Source organism: Oncorhynchus masou, chromosome 32, assembly GCF_036934945.1.
Source record: "Oncorhynchus masou masou isolate Uvic2021 chromosome 32, UVic_Omas_1.1, whole genome shotgun sequence".
Taxonomy (NCBI): Eukaryota; Metazoa; Chordata; class Actinopteri; order Salmoniformes; family Salmonidae; genus Oncorhynchus; species Oncorhynchus masou.
Genome location: NC_088243.1, coordinates 1,916,184 through 1,929,071, shown reverse-complemented (window position 1 = coordinate 1,929,071; position 12,888 = coordinate 1,916,184). Strand labels below are relative to the sequence as shown.

General features: G+C 46.8%; 1 protein-coding gene across 3 annotated transcripts in view; it reads left to right on the top strand.

Moving 5' to 3' along the window:
- Positions 1-12,888, top strand: part of atrn (attractin) — a 301,160-nt gene that overhangs the window by 198,466 nt on the left and 89,806 nt on the right. For all 3 annotated transcript variants that reach the window (XM_064953084.1, XM_064953083.1, XM_064953082.1), the window contains exon 25: positions 1,782-1,843. In XM_064953084.1, the coding sequence (XP_064809156.1) occupies positions 1,782-1,843 (62 nt within the window). The remainder of the gene's footprint in view (positions 1-1,781; positions 1,844-12,888) is intronic.

Below are 12,888 nucleotides of genomic sequence, written 5' to 3'. Positions count from 1 at the left end.
GACGGTAGAGGAGGTGTCACAGAGGTGGGAGGGGAGAGGAGGTGTCACAGAGGTGGGAGGGGAGAGAGGAGGTGTCACAGAGGTGGGAGGAGAGAGAGGAGGTGTCACAGAGATGGGAGGGGAGAGAGGTGGTGTCACAGAGGTGGGAGGAGAGAGGAGGTGTCACAGAGGTGGGAGGGAAGGAGAGGAGGTGTCACAGAGGTGGGAGGAGATGGGTCACAGAGGTGGGAGGGAAGGAGAGGAGGTGTCACAGAGGTGGGAGGGAAGGAGAGGAGGTGTCACAGAGATGGGAGGGGAGAGAGGTGGTGTCACAGAGGTGGGAGGAGAGAGGAGGTGTCACAGAGGTGGGAGGGAAGGAGAGGAGGTGTCACAGAGGTGGGAGGGGAGAGGATTTGTCACAGAGGTGTGAGGGGAGAGGATTTGTCACAGAGGTGTGAGGGGAGAGGAGGTGTCACAGAGGTGGGAGGAGATGGGTCACAGAGGTGGGAGGAGATGGGTCACAGAGGTGGGAGGAGATGGGTCACAGAGGTGGGAGGAGATGGGTCCCTGAGGTGGGAGGAGATGGGTCACAGAGGTGGGAGGAGATGGGTCCCTGAGGTGGGAGGAGATGGGTCACAGAGGTGGGAGGGTAGGTGTTGCCAATGATACACTGCGGTATTGTAGTAACACTCCTCCACCATAGAAGGGCAGTGTTGTTCTAGTTTTGGGCTCAGCTCATGGCCCTCTATTCCCTAATGGCCCTGGTCAAAATGGAGGCCACGAGCAGAGGGTCAGCTCCAACATCCTTCATTAGTACAGCTCTTCTACCAGCCTGGAGACCAGGGTCTGGCTGTCATTAGTAGCGCTCTTCTACCAGCCTGGAGACCAGGGTCTGGCTGTCATTAGTACCGCTCTTCTACCAGCCTGGAGACCAGGGTCTGGCTGTCATTAGTACAGCTCTTCTACCAGCCTGGAGACCAGGGTCTGGCTGTCATTAGTACAGCTCTTCTACCAGCCTGGAGACCAGGGTCTGGCTGTCATTAGTACAGCTCTTCTACCAGCCTGGAGACCAGGGTCTGGCTGTCATTAGTGCCGCTCTTCTACCAGCCTGGAGACCAGGGTCTGGCTGTCATTAGTACCGCTCTTCTTAGTATCATGTTGCCGTGTTAGTTTGGTTTGTCTATAGTTTAGCATCATGTTGCTGTGTTAGTTTAGTTTGTCTATTGTCTACAGTTTAGCATCATGTTGCCGTGTTAGTTTGGTTTGTCTACTGTCTACAGTTTAGCATCATGTTGCCGTGTTAGTTTGGTTTGTCTATAGTTTAGCATCATGTTGCTGTGTTAGTTTGGTTTGTCTATTGTCTACAGTTTAGCATCATGTTGCCGTGTTAGTTTGGTTTGTCTACTGTCTACAGTTTAGCATCATGTTGCCGTGTTAGTTTGGTTTGTCTACTGTCTACAGTTTAGCATCATGTTGCTGTGTTAGTTTGGTTTGTCTATAGTTTAGCATCATGTTGCCGTGTTAGTTTGGTTTGTCTATAGTCTATAGTTTAGCATCATGTTGCTGTGGACATTACACTACATCTCCCCCTGTGTGTGTGTGTGTGTGTGTGTGTGTGTGTGTGTGTGTGTGTGTCTGTCTGTGTGTTTACAAGGTCTCAAGAACACACACACACTCACAGACAGACAGACATACAGACACTCACACGCACACACACTCACACGCACACACTCACGTACAGACACACACATTGCATGCAGTCATGCCAATTATAGCCAGTTTGTCTGTCTCTCTCTCCTCAGATTGCCTTCTCTCAGCACAGTAACTTCATGGATCTGGTGCAGTTCTTCGTCACGTTTTTCAGGTGAGTTCCTCCTCATCCTTCCTCATCATCCTCCTCTTTCCTCCTCATCCTCCTCATCATCCTCCTCTTCATCCTCCTCTTTCCTCCTCATCATCCTCCTCTTTCCTCCTCATCCTCCTCATCATCCTCCTCTTTCCTCCTCATCCTCCTCATCCTCCTCATCATCCTCCTCTTCATCCTCCTCTTTCCTCCTCATCATCCTCCTCTTTCCTCCTCATCCTTCCTCATCATCCTCCTCTTTCCTCCTCATCCTTCCTCATCATCCTCCTCTTTCCTCCTCATCCTTCCTCATCATCCTCCTCTTTCCTCCTCATCTTTCCTCCTCTTCCTCGTCATCCTTCCTCATCACCATCTTCCTCTTCCCACTCCTCCTTCCTCATCATCTTCCTCGTCATCATCATCTTCCTCATCCTTTGTGATCCTTCCTCATCCTCCTTGTCTTTCCTCTTCCTTATCTTCTTTCTCATTATCCTCTTCCTCATTTATTCCTCCTCCCTCCTCTTCCTTGCTCCTCCTCCTCCCTCTTCCTCTCTCTTCCTCTCTCCTCTTCCTCTTTCTCCTCCCTCTTCCTCTTCTCTCCACTTCCTCTTCCTCCCTCCTCCTCCTCTCTACACTTCCTCTCTCCACTTTCTCTCCCTCCTCTTCCTTCTTCCTCTTCTTCTCTCTACTTCCTCTCTCCACTTCCTCCTCCTCCCTCCTTCTCTCTCTACTTCCTCTCTCCACTTCGTCCTCCTCCCTCCTCTTCCTCTCTACACTTCCTCTCTTCACTTTCTCTCCCTCCTGTTCCTCCCTCCTCCTCTCTACACTTCCTCTCTCCACTTTCTCCCCCTCATTTTCCTCCCTCTCCTCCTCATTTTCCCTGAGGTCACTCCCATTTAGTACCACTCCTCTCTCTGTTACCGTGGATGCCTTCAGCCCACCACCACAGCATGTGTAGCTATGGCGATGTTGATGCCGAACCGCTGTACCACTGCAGCAGACATTACTGCAGAGAAACATTCATTGGACTGTCAACAAACACACACAGCTCACCCTAACACCTCGGGTAGTCGACCTGAAGGAAACCAGGAAATGGGATTGTGTTTGTGTCAGGCAGTTGTCTCTGTGTGAATGTAGTAGCACTGATGTGGTGTGTTATTGATCAGCACCGTACTGATGTGGTGTGTTATTGATCAGCACCGTACTGATGTGGTGTGTTATTGATCAGCACCGTACTGATGTGGTGTGTTATTGATCAGCACCATACTGATGTGGTGTGTTATTGATCAGCACCGTACTGATGTGGTGTGTTATTGATCAGCACCGTACTGATGTGGTGTGTTATTGATCAGCACCGCACTGATGTGGTGTGTTATTGATCAGCACCGTACTGATGTGGTGTGTTATTGATCAGCACCGCACTGATGTGGTGTGTTATTGATCAGCACCGTACTGATGTGGTGTGTTATTGATCAGCACCGTACTGATGTGGTGTGTTATTGATCAGCACCGCACTGATCTGGTGTGTTATTGATCAGCACCGCACTGATCTGGTGTGTTATTGATCAGCACCGTACTGATGTGGTGTGTTATTGATCAGCACCGCACTGATGTGGTGTGTTATTGATCAGCACAGTACTGATGTGGTGTGTTATTGATCAGCACCGTCCTGATCTGGTGTGTTATTGATCAGCACCGCACTGATGTGGTGTGTTATTGATCAGCACAGTACTGATGTGGTGTGTTATTGATCAGCACCGTCCTGATCTGGTGTGTTATTGATCAGCACCGCACTGATGTGGTGTGTTATTGATCAGCACCGCACTGATGTGGTGTGTTATTGATCAGCACAGTACTGATGTGGTGTGTTATTGATCAGCACCGTCCTGATCTGGTGTGTTATTGATCAGCACCGCACTGATGTGGTGTGTTATTGATCAGCACCGCACTGATGTGGTGTGTTATTGATCAGCACCATACTGATGTGGCACTGATGTGGTGTGTTATTGATCAGCACCATACTGATGTGGTGTGTTATTGATCAGCACCATACTGATGTGGTGTGTTATTGATCAGCACCATACTGATGTGGTGTGTTATTGATCAGCACCATACTGATGTGGTGTGTTATTGATCAGCACCGTACTGATGTGGTGTGTTATTGATCAGCACCGTACTGATGTGGTGTGTTATTGATCAGCACCGTCCTGATGTGGTGTGTTATTGATCAGCACCATACTGATGTGGTGTGTTATTGATCAGCACCGCACTGATGTGGTGTGTTATTGATCAGCACCGCACTGATGTGGTGTGTTATTGATCAGCACCGCACTGATGTGGTGTGTTATTGATCAGCACCATACTGATGTGGTGTGTTATTGATCAGCACCGTACTGATGTGGTGTGTTATTGATCAGCACCATACTGATGTGGTGTGTTATTGATCAGCACCGTACTGATGTGGTGTGTTATTGATCAGCACCATACTGATGCCATCTGGGCGGGAAGCCTTGCAAGGGTGACGGTGCTCTGAGTTTTCCTCTAAACGGGCGAAGAAGGTGTTTAGCTTGCCCGGGAATAAGGCGTCGGTGCGCCTACTGCCTGGTTTTCCATGTCTCTGTACTGTTGTTTTGCCTCTTTGATTGCCTTACGATAGCTTGTCTGTTTGTACACATCCATGTTCCCAGTCAGCTATAGTCAGCTATGTTTCGTTGTTCAGTTTTGTGCGAATGCTGCAATTTATCCACGGGTTTTGATTTAGAACTCGGCTTACCGAACAAGTGTAATCGCATTAGATACAGAGTTGCAAAGAGAAAGCCATATCTCAGACTGGTCAATAAAAAAACAGATTAAGATGGACAAAAGGACACAGATACTGGACAGAGGAACTCTGCCTCGAAGGCCAGCATCCCGGAGTCGCCTCTTCACTGTTGACGTTGAGACTGGTGCTTTGTGGGTACTATTTAATGAAGCTGCCATTTGAGGACTTGTGAGGAGTCTGTTTCTCAAACTAGACACTCTAATGTACTTGTCCTCTTGCTCAGCTGTGCACCGGGGCCTCCCACTCCTCTTTCTATTCTGGTTAGAGATGCGCTGTTCTGTGAAGGGAGTAGTACACAGCATTGTACGAGATCTTCAGTTTCTTGGGAAATTCTCACATGGAATAGCCTTCGTTTCTCAGAACAAGAAAAGACTGAGTTTCTTAGTTTCTGGACATTTTGAGTCTGTAATCAAACCCACAAATGCTGATGCTCCAGATACTCAACTAGTCTAAAGAAGGCCAGTTTTATTGCTTCTTTAATCTGGACAACAGTTTTCAGCTGTGATAACATAATTGCAAAAGGGTTTTCTAATGATCAATTAGCCTTTTAAAATGATAAACATGGATTAGCTAACACAATGTGCCATTGGAACACAGGAGTGATGGTTGCTGATAATGGGCCTCTGTACGTCTATGTAGATATGCCATAAAAAATCAGCCGTTTCCAGCAACAATAGTAATTTACCACATTAACAATGTCTACGCTGTATTTCTGACCAATTTGATGTTATTTCAATGGACAAAAGGAAGTGCTTTTCTTTCACGAACAAGGACATTTCTAAGTGACGCCAACGAGGGTGTATCGATGTCCTGAGAAGATGGGGTGTTTGCTTCAGCTTAATTAAAACATCTTTGATATATTGGGTGGTCAACTGTCCTCCAGGAGAGATACTGGGTGTGCAGGCTTTTATTCCAGCCCCCCATCTAACAAACTTTGAGCAGGGCTTGATCAAAAGCTTGCAACACCCAATAACTCTCCAGACTGAGGGTTGACCATGTGTTTTATACAGTATCTTAACAGGCAGTCTACTTTGTGTGGGTTAAGTGCCTTTGCACAGTGACCGAAGATGGTATGTGGGATCAAGAGAGCAACCTCCCAGTGTCGATACCACGTTATCCTTACTTTGGTATACGTACATAGAGACGCCACCAATTGTTGGTCATGGAAATGTGGTTCAAATGCATGGAGAAGTCATGAAAATCCATCTGTTAAAATGTGTATGAACCCGGAGTATAGTAAAATAACCAAGATGATGAGTGTGTGTCTTACGTACGCACAAAGAATGTTCTCCATGTCCTCGTGGTTTTATAGATCCAAGATCCAAAGTGGGAGTGTGTATTTAATGGTAGTTTGCATTAGAAGTGTATTTAATGGTAGTGTGCATTAGCAGTGTATTTAATGGTAGTTTGCATTAGCAGTGTATTTAATGGTAGTTTGCATTAGCAGTGTATTTAATGGTAGTTTGCATTAGCAGTGTATTTAATGGTAGTTTGCATTAGCAGTGTATTTAATGGTAGTTTGCATTAGCAGTGTGTTTAATGGTAGTTTGCATTAGCAGTGTATTTAATGGTAGTTTGCATTAGCAGTGTATTTAATGGTAGTTTGCATTAGAAGTGTATTTAATGGTAGTTTGCATTAGCAGTGTATTTAATGGTAGTTTGCATTAGCAGTGTATTTAATGGTAGTTTGCATTAGAAGTGTATTTAATGGTAGTTTGCATTAGCAGTGTGTTTAATGGTAGTTTGCATTAGAAGTGTATTTAATGGTAGTTTGTATTACCAGTGTATTTAATGGTAGTTTGCATTAGAAGTGTATTTAATGGTAGTTTGCATTAGAAGTGTATTTAATGGTAGTTTGCATTAGAAGTGTATTTAATGGTAGTTTGCATTAGAAGTGTATTAAATGGTAGTTTGCTTTAGAAGTGTATTTAATGGTAGTTTTCTTTAGAAGTGTATTTAATGGTAGTTTTCTTTAGAAGTGTATTGAATGGTAGTTTTCTTTAGAAGTGTATTTAATGGTAGTTTTCTTTAGAAGTGTATCAAATGGTAGTTTTCTTTAGAAGTGTATTTAATGGTAGTTTGCTTTAGAAGTGTATTTAATGGTAGTTTTCTTTAGAAGTGTATCGAATGGTAGTTTTCTTTAGAAGTGTATTGAATGGTAGTTTTCTTTAGAAGTGTATTGAATGGTAGTTTTCTTTAGAAGTGTATTTAATGGTAGTTTTCTTTAGAAGTGTATCAAATGGTAGTTTTCTTTAGAAGTGTATCTAATGGTAGTTTTCTTTAGAAGTGTATCGAATGGTAGTTTTCTTTAGAAGTGTATTGAATGGTAGTTTTCTTTAGAAGTGTATTGAATGGTAGTTTTCTTTAGAAGTGTATTGAATGGTAGTTTTCTTTAGAAGTGTATTTAATGGTAGTTTTCTTTAGAAGTGTATTGAATGGTAGTTTTCTTTAGAAGTGTATTTAATGGTAGTTTTCTTTAGAAGTGTATCAAATGGTAGTTTTCTTTAGAAGAGTATTGAATGGTAGTTTTCTTTAGAAGTGTATTTAATGGTAGTTTCTTTAGAAGTGTATTGAATGGTAGTTTTCTTTAGAAGTGTATTTAATGGTAGTTTCTTTAGAAGTGTATTTAATGGTAGTTTCTTTAGAAGTCTATTTAATGGTAGTTTTCTTTAGAAGTGTATTTAATGGTAGTTTTCTTTAGAAGTGTATTTAATGGTAGTTTCTTTAGAAGTGTATTTAATGGTAGTTTGCATTAGAAGTGTATTTTTACGATACTATTTTAATGGACCTCTCTCCCGTGCTCCCAGAATGCTCATCTCTGCTGAACGACACAAACACAATGTAGATGCAGCAGTGGATGATGCATGTGGTCAACATTCATGTGTCAGCATTTGAAGTATTTGCAAACATGCTCAACATGCACACCACCATCTCTCTCTCTCTCTCTCTCTCTCTCGCTGTCTCTGTCTCTGTCTCTCTCTCTCTGTCTCTCTCTATCTCTTTCTCTCTCTCTCTCTACATTATTTTATGCAGTACCATCACAGATACCCTCCTAGCACAGATTCCTGATAATGATTTGTAATTTAACTTGTATTTATACAGGGTGGGTCGCCATTGGGACCAGGGTCCTACCAGCACAGCATAAATACCCACATCAGTAATTCCCTCACCTCATTACTACAGCGGCAGCAGGGAGACTGTGTTCCCTGGTTAGACTTGGATGGACATGTTTCAGTCTGCTGACCAGGGCTCTCTCTGGGTAGGCCGGCAGGGAGTTTAGAAACTAGCGCGCTAGGCCAGGAACTGAAAGGTTGCTGGTTCGAATACCCACGGGGAAAAAACACTTAACCCGTGTTCCTGTCGAGCATGTAAACGTTGGATCTCTAGGCTGTTGTCCAGAGTATCTCCTTTAATCTAATATAACTCCTGGTCATACATACAACTGGAAGGAGGGTTGTGTCTGAAGTGATCACTGTTTTCTCTGATGTTGTTGACCGTGTCTCTACCAGTTCTCCTGACCGTGAGGGGTCGTAACCTGCAGTGATCACTGTTTTCTCTGTTGTTGACCGTGTCTCTACCAGTTCTCCTGACCGTGAGGGGTCGTAACCTGCAGTGATCACTGTTTTCTCTGATGTTGTTGACCGTGTCTCTACCAGTTCTCCTGACCGTGAGGGGTCGTAACCTGCAGTGATCAGTGTTTTCTCTGTTGTTGACCGTGTCTCTACCAGTTCTCCTGACCGTGAGGGGTCGTAACCTGCAGTGATCACTGTTTTCTCTGTTGTCGACCGTGTCTCTACCAGTTCTCCTGACCGTGAGGGGTCGTAACCTGCAGTGATCACTGTTTTCTCTGTTGTTGACCGTGTCTCTACCAGTTCTCCTGACCGTGAGGGGTCGTAACCTGCAGTGATCACTGTTTTCTCTGTTGTTGACCGTGTCTCTACCAGTTCTCCTGACCGTGAGGGGTCGTAACCTGCAGTGATCAGTGTTTTCTCTGTTGTTGACCGTGTCTCTACCAGTTCTCCTGACCGTGAGGGGTCGTAACCTGCAGTGATCACTGTTTTCTCTGTTGTTGACCGTGTCTCTACCAGTTCTCCTGACCGTGAGGGGTCGTAACCTGCAGTGATCACTGTTTTCTCTGTTGTTGACCGTGTCTCTACCAGTTCTCCTGACCGTGAGGGGTCGTAACCTGCAGTGATCACTGTTTTCTCTGATGTTGTTGACCGTGTCTCTACCAGTTCTCCTGACCGTGAGGGGTCGTAACCTGCAGTGATCAGTGTTTTCTCTGTTGTTGACCATGTCTCTACCAGTTCTCCTGACCGTGAGGGGTCGTAACCTGCAGTGATCACTGTTTTCTCTGTTGTTGACCGTGTCTCTACCAGTTCTCCTGACCGTGAGGGGTCGTAACCTGCAGTGATCAGTGTTTTCTCTGTTGTTGACCGTGTCTCTACCAGTTCTCCTGACCGTGAGGGGTCGTAACCTGAAGTGATCAGTGTTTTCTCTGTTGTTGACCGTGTCTCTACCAGTTCTCCTGACCGTGAGGGGTCGTAACCTGCAGTGATCAGTGTTTTCTCTGTTGTTGACCGTGTCTCTACCAGTTCTCCTGACCGTGAGGGGTCGTAACCTGCAGTGATCAGTGTTTTCTCTGTTGTTGACCGTGTCTCTACCAGTTCTCCTGACCGTGAGGGGTCGTAACCTGCAGTGATCACTGTTTTCTCTGATGTTGTTGACCGTGTCTCTACCAGTTCTCCTGACCGTGAGGGGTCGTAACCTGCAGTGATCAGTGTTTTCTCTGTTGTTGACCATGTCTCTACCAGTTCTCCTGACCGTGAGGGGTCGTAACCTGCAGTGATCACTGTTTTCTCTGTTGTTGACCGTGTCTCTACCAGTTCTCCTGACCGTGAGGGGTCGTAACCTGCAGTGATCACTGTTTTCTCTGATGTTGTTGACCGTGTCTCTACCAGTTCTCCTGACCGTGAGGGGTCGTAACCTGCAGTGATCACTGTTTTCTCTGTTGTTGACCGTGTCTCTACCAGTTCTCCTGACCGTGAGGGGTCGTAACCTGCAGTGATCAGTGTTTTCTCTGTTGTTGACCGTGTCTCTACCAGTTCTCCTGACCGTGAGGGGTCGTAACCTGCAGTGATCAGTGTTTTCTCTGTTGTTGACCGTGTCTCTACCAGTTCTCCTGACCGTGAGGGGTCGTAACCTGCAGTGATCAGTGTTTTCTCTGTTGTTGACCGTGTCTCTACCAGTTCTCCTGACCGTGAGGGGTCGTAACCTGCAGTGATCACTGTTTTCTCTGTTGTTGACCGTGTCTCTACCAGTTCTCCTGACCGTGAGGGGTCGTAACCTGCAGTGATCAGTGTTTTCTCTGATGTTGTTGACCGTGTCTCTACCAGTTCTCCTGACCGTGAGGGGTCGTAACCTGCAGTGATCAGTGTTTTCTCTGTTGTTGACCGTGTCTCTACCAGTTCTCCTGACCGTGAGGGGTCGTAACCTGCAGTGATCAGTGTTTTCTCTGATGTTGTTGACCGTGTCTCTACCAGTTCTCCTGACCGTGAGGGGTCGTAACCTGCAGTGATCAGTGTTTTCTCTGTTGTTGACCATGTCTCTACCAGTTCTCCTGACCGTGAGGGGTCGTAACCTGCAGTGATCAGTGTTTTCTCTGTTGTTGACCGTGTCTCTACCAGTTCTCCTGACCGTGAGGGGTCGTAACCTGCAGTGATCAGTGTTTTCTCTGATGTTGTTGACCGTGTCTCTACCAGTTCTCCTGACCGTGAGGGGTCGTAACCTGCAGTGATCAGTGTTTTCTCTGTTGTTGACCGTGTCTCTACCAGTTCTCCTGACCGTGAGGGGTCGTAACCTGAAGTGATCAGTGTTTTCTCTGATGTCGACCGTGTCTCTACCAGTTCTCCTGACCGTGAGGGGTCGTAACCTGCAGTGATCAGTGTTTTCTCTGTTGTTGACCGTGTCTCTACCAGTTCTCCTGACCGTGAGGGGTCGTAACCTGCAGTGATCAGTGTTTTCTCTGTTGTTGACCGTGTCTCTACCAGTTCTCCTGACCGCGAGGGGTCGTAACCTGAAGTGATCAGTGTTTTCTCTGATGTTGACCGTGTCTCTACCAGTTCTCCTGACCGTGAGGGGTCGTAACCTGCAGTGATCAGTGTTTTCTCTGTTGTTGACCGTGTCTCTACCAGTTCTCCTGACCGTGAGGGGTCGTAACCTGCAGTGATCAGTGTTTTCTCTGTTGTTGACCGTGTCTCTACCAGTTCTCCTGACCGTGAGGGGTCGTAACCTGCAGTGATCACTGTTTTCTCTGTTGTTGACCGTGTCTCTACCAGTTCTCCTGACCGCGAGGGGTCGTAACCTGAAGTGATCACTGTTTTCTCTGTTGTTGACCGTGTCTCTACCAGTTCTCCTGACCGTGAGGGGTCGTAACCTGCAGTGATCACTGTTTTCTCTGATGTTGACCGTGTCTCTACCAGTTCTCCTGACCGTGAGGGGTCGTAACCTGCAGTGATCAGTGTTTTCTCTGATGTTGTTGACCGTGTCTCTACCAGTTCTCCTGACCGTGAGGGGTCGTAACCTGCAGTGATCACTGTTTTCTCTGATGTCGACCGTGTCTCTACCAGTTCTCCTGACCGTGAGGGGTCGTAACCTGAAGTGATCAGTGTTTTCTCTGTTGTTGACCGTGTCTCTACCAGTTCTCCTGACCGTGAGGGGTCGTAACCTGCAGTGATCAGTGTTTTCTCTGATGTTGTTGACCGTGTCTCTACCAGTTCTCCTGACCGTGAGGGGTCGTAACCTGCAGTGATCAGTGTTTTCTCTGTTGTCGACCGTGTCTCTACCAGTTCTCCTGACCGTGAGGGGTCGTAACCTGCAGTGATCAGTGTTTTCTCTGATGTTGTTGACCGTGTCTCTACCAGTTCTCCTGACCGTGAGGGGTCGTAACCTGCAGTGATCAGTGTTTTCTCTGTTGTTGACCGTGTCTCTACCAGTTCTCCTGACCGTGAGGGGTCGTAACCTGCAGTGATCAGTGTTTTCTCTGTTGTTGACCGTGTCTCTACCAGTTCTCCTGACCGTGAGGGGTCGTAACCTGCAGTGATCAGTGTTTTCTCTGTTGTTGACCGTGTCTCTACCAGTTCTCCTGACCGTGAGGGGTCGTAACCTGCAGTGATCAGTGTTTTCTCTGTTGTTGACCGTGTCTCTACCAGTTCTCCTGACCGTGAGGGGTCGTAACCTGAAGTGATCAGTGTTTTCTCTGTTGTTGACCGTGTCTCTACCAGTTCTCCTGACCGTGAGGGGTCGTAACCTGAAGTGATCACTGTTTTCTCTGTTGTTGACCGTGTCTCTACCAGTTCTCCTGACCGTGAGGGGTCGTAACCTGAAGTGATCAGTGTTTTCTCTGTTGTTGACCGTGTCTCTACCAGTTCTCCTGACCGTGAGGGGTCGTAACCTGCAGTGATCAGTGTTTTCTCTGTTGTTGACCGTGTCTCTACCAGTTCTCCTGACCGTGAGGGGTCGTAACCTGCAGTGATCAGTGTTTTCTCTGTTGTTGACCGTGTCTCTACCAGTTCTCCTGACCGTGAGGGGTCGTAACCTGCAGTGATCAGTGTTTTCTCTGTTGTTGACCGTGTCTCTACCAGTTCTCCTGACCGTGAGGGGTCGTAACCTGCAGTGATCAGTGTTTTCTCTGTTGTTGACCGTGTCTCTACCAGTTCTCCTGACCGTGAGGGGTCGTAACCTGCAGTGATCAGTGTTTTCTCTGATGTTGTTGACCGTGTCTCTACCAGTTCTCCTGACCGTGAGGGGTCGTAACCTGCAGTGATCAGTGTTTTCTCTGATGTTGTTGACCGTGTGTCTACCAGTTCTCCTGACCGTGAGGGGTCGTAACCTGAAGTGATCACTGTTTTCTCTGTTGTTGACCGTGTCTCTACCAGTTCTCCTGACCGTGAGGGGTCGTAACCTGAAGTGATCAGTGTTTTCTCTGATGTTGTTGACCGTGTCTCTACCAGTTCTCCTGACCGTGAGGGGTCGTAACCTGCAGTGATCAGTGTTTTCTCTGTTGTTGACCGTGTCTCTACCAGTTCTCCTGACCGTGAGGGGTCGTAACCTGCAGTGATCAGTGTTTTCTCTGTTGTCGACCGTGTCTCTACCAGTTCTCCTGACCGTGAGGGGTCGTAACCTGAAGTGATCACTGTTTTCTCTGATGTCGACCGTGTCTCTACCAGTTCTCCTGACCGTGAGG